The sequence below is a fragment of the Camelina sativa genome, unplaced genomic scaffold (assembly GCF_000633955.1).
Source record: "Camelina sativa cultivar DH55 unplaced genomic scaffold, Cs unpScaffold03407, whole genome shotgun sequence".
Taxonomy (NCBI): Eukaryota; Viridiplantae; Streptophyta; class Magnoliopsida; order Brassicales; family Brassicaceae; genus Camelina; species Camelina sativa.
In genome coordinates this window covers 1-813 of record NW_010924509.1, presented here as the reverse complement: position 1 = coordinate 813, position 813 = coordinate 1, and the positions used below count along the sequence as shown (strand labels likewise).

The following is an 813-nucleotide window of genomic DNA, read 5'->3' as shown; positions in this document are numbered from 1 at the left end:
CTCAGAGATCTCTTCTTTCCTCGACAATTCTCTCTCCGAGATGGCTCGCATCGGGAAACCAACCGCCAGAGACTCAACAACCGTAAAGGTCGATGAAACAACCGCGTCTTGCGCGATTTGTTGCTTGGCCAAGAATAGAGAGTTCACTCCAGTGGACATCATGCCTGGAGGCTCGATGAAGATCATGAGAGAGACGCCTACGTCGGCGATTGTAAGGTTCAAAGCGGGGAGTGTAGAACCAGCGCATCACCACACATTCGGCCATGACCTTTTAGTCATCAAGGGGAAGAAGACTGTGTGGAATCTAAGCAAGAAGGAGAGAGCTGATCTCGTTGACGCCGATTACCTATTCACTCCGGCAGGTGATGTTCACCGAGTCAAGTATCATGAAGACACTGAGTTCTTTATCACTTGGGATGGCCATTGGGACATTTTCCTTGACGAAGACCTCGAAACTGCAAAGAAAGCCATCGAAGAAGAAGCTTAAAGGTGAAAATCTTTGCCTCTGTTGTTGTGTTCCAATGTGTAACCTTTGTGTTCTCTCTTGTTTCGAATGTTGTAACTTTGTAAGAATGTTTGTTTTCAAAAGATTTGTGTCATAATACAAATGCTTCTCTTATGAACACGATATAAAGAAGGGTTACTACATATGATTTCTTCTTCATGTACCCCCACAGTCTCTCAAATCTTTCATCAATTAGCCATGGGAACTAGTTTTCAAACGTTTTCCATCATTAGACGAAACTTAGCTCATCAGGAACAGCACTTGCAGAAGAAGAAAGCTTCTTGTTTAGCTCTGCTAGTTCTTCACCT

The 813-nt window shown here is 43.9% G+C and overlaps 1 protein-coding gene across 1 annotated transcript; it reads left to right on the top strand.

Annotated features, from left to right (window-relative positions):
* Positions 1 to 6: 6 nt before the first annotated feature.
* LOC104774525 (DNA-damage-repair/toleration protein DRT102-like) lies at positions 7 to 650 on the top strand. The gene has a single exon (XM_010499102.2). It carries the CDS (start codon positions 41 to 43, stop codon positions 485 to 487), a length of 447 nt encoding a protein of 148 aa, XP_010497404.2. The 5' UTR covers positions 7 to 40; the 3' UTR covers positions 488 to 650.
* Positions 651 to 813: the final 163 nt, after the last annotated feature.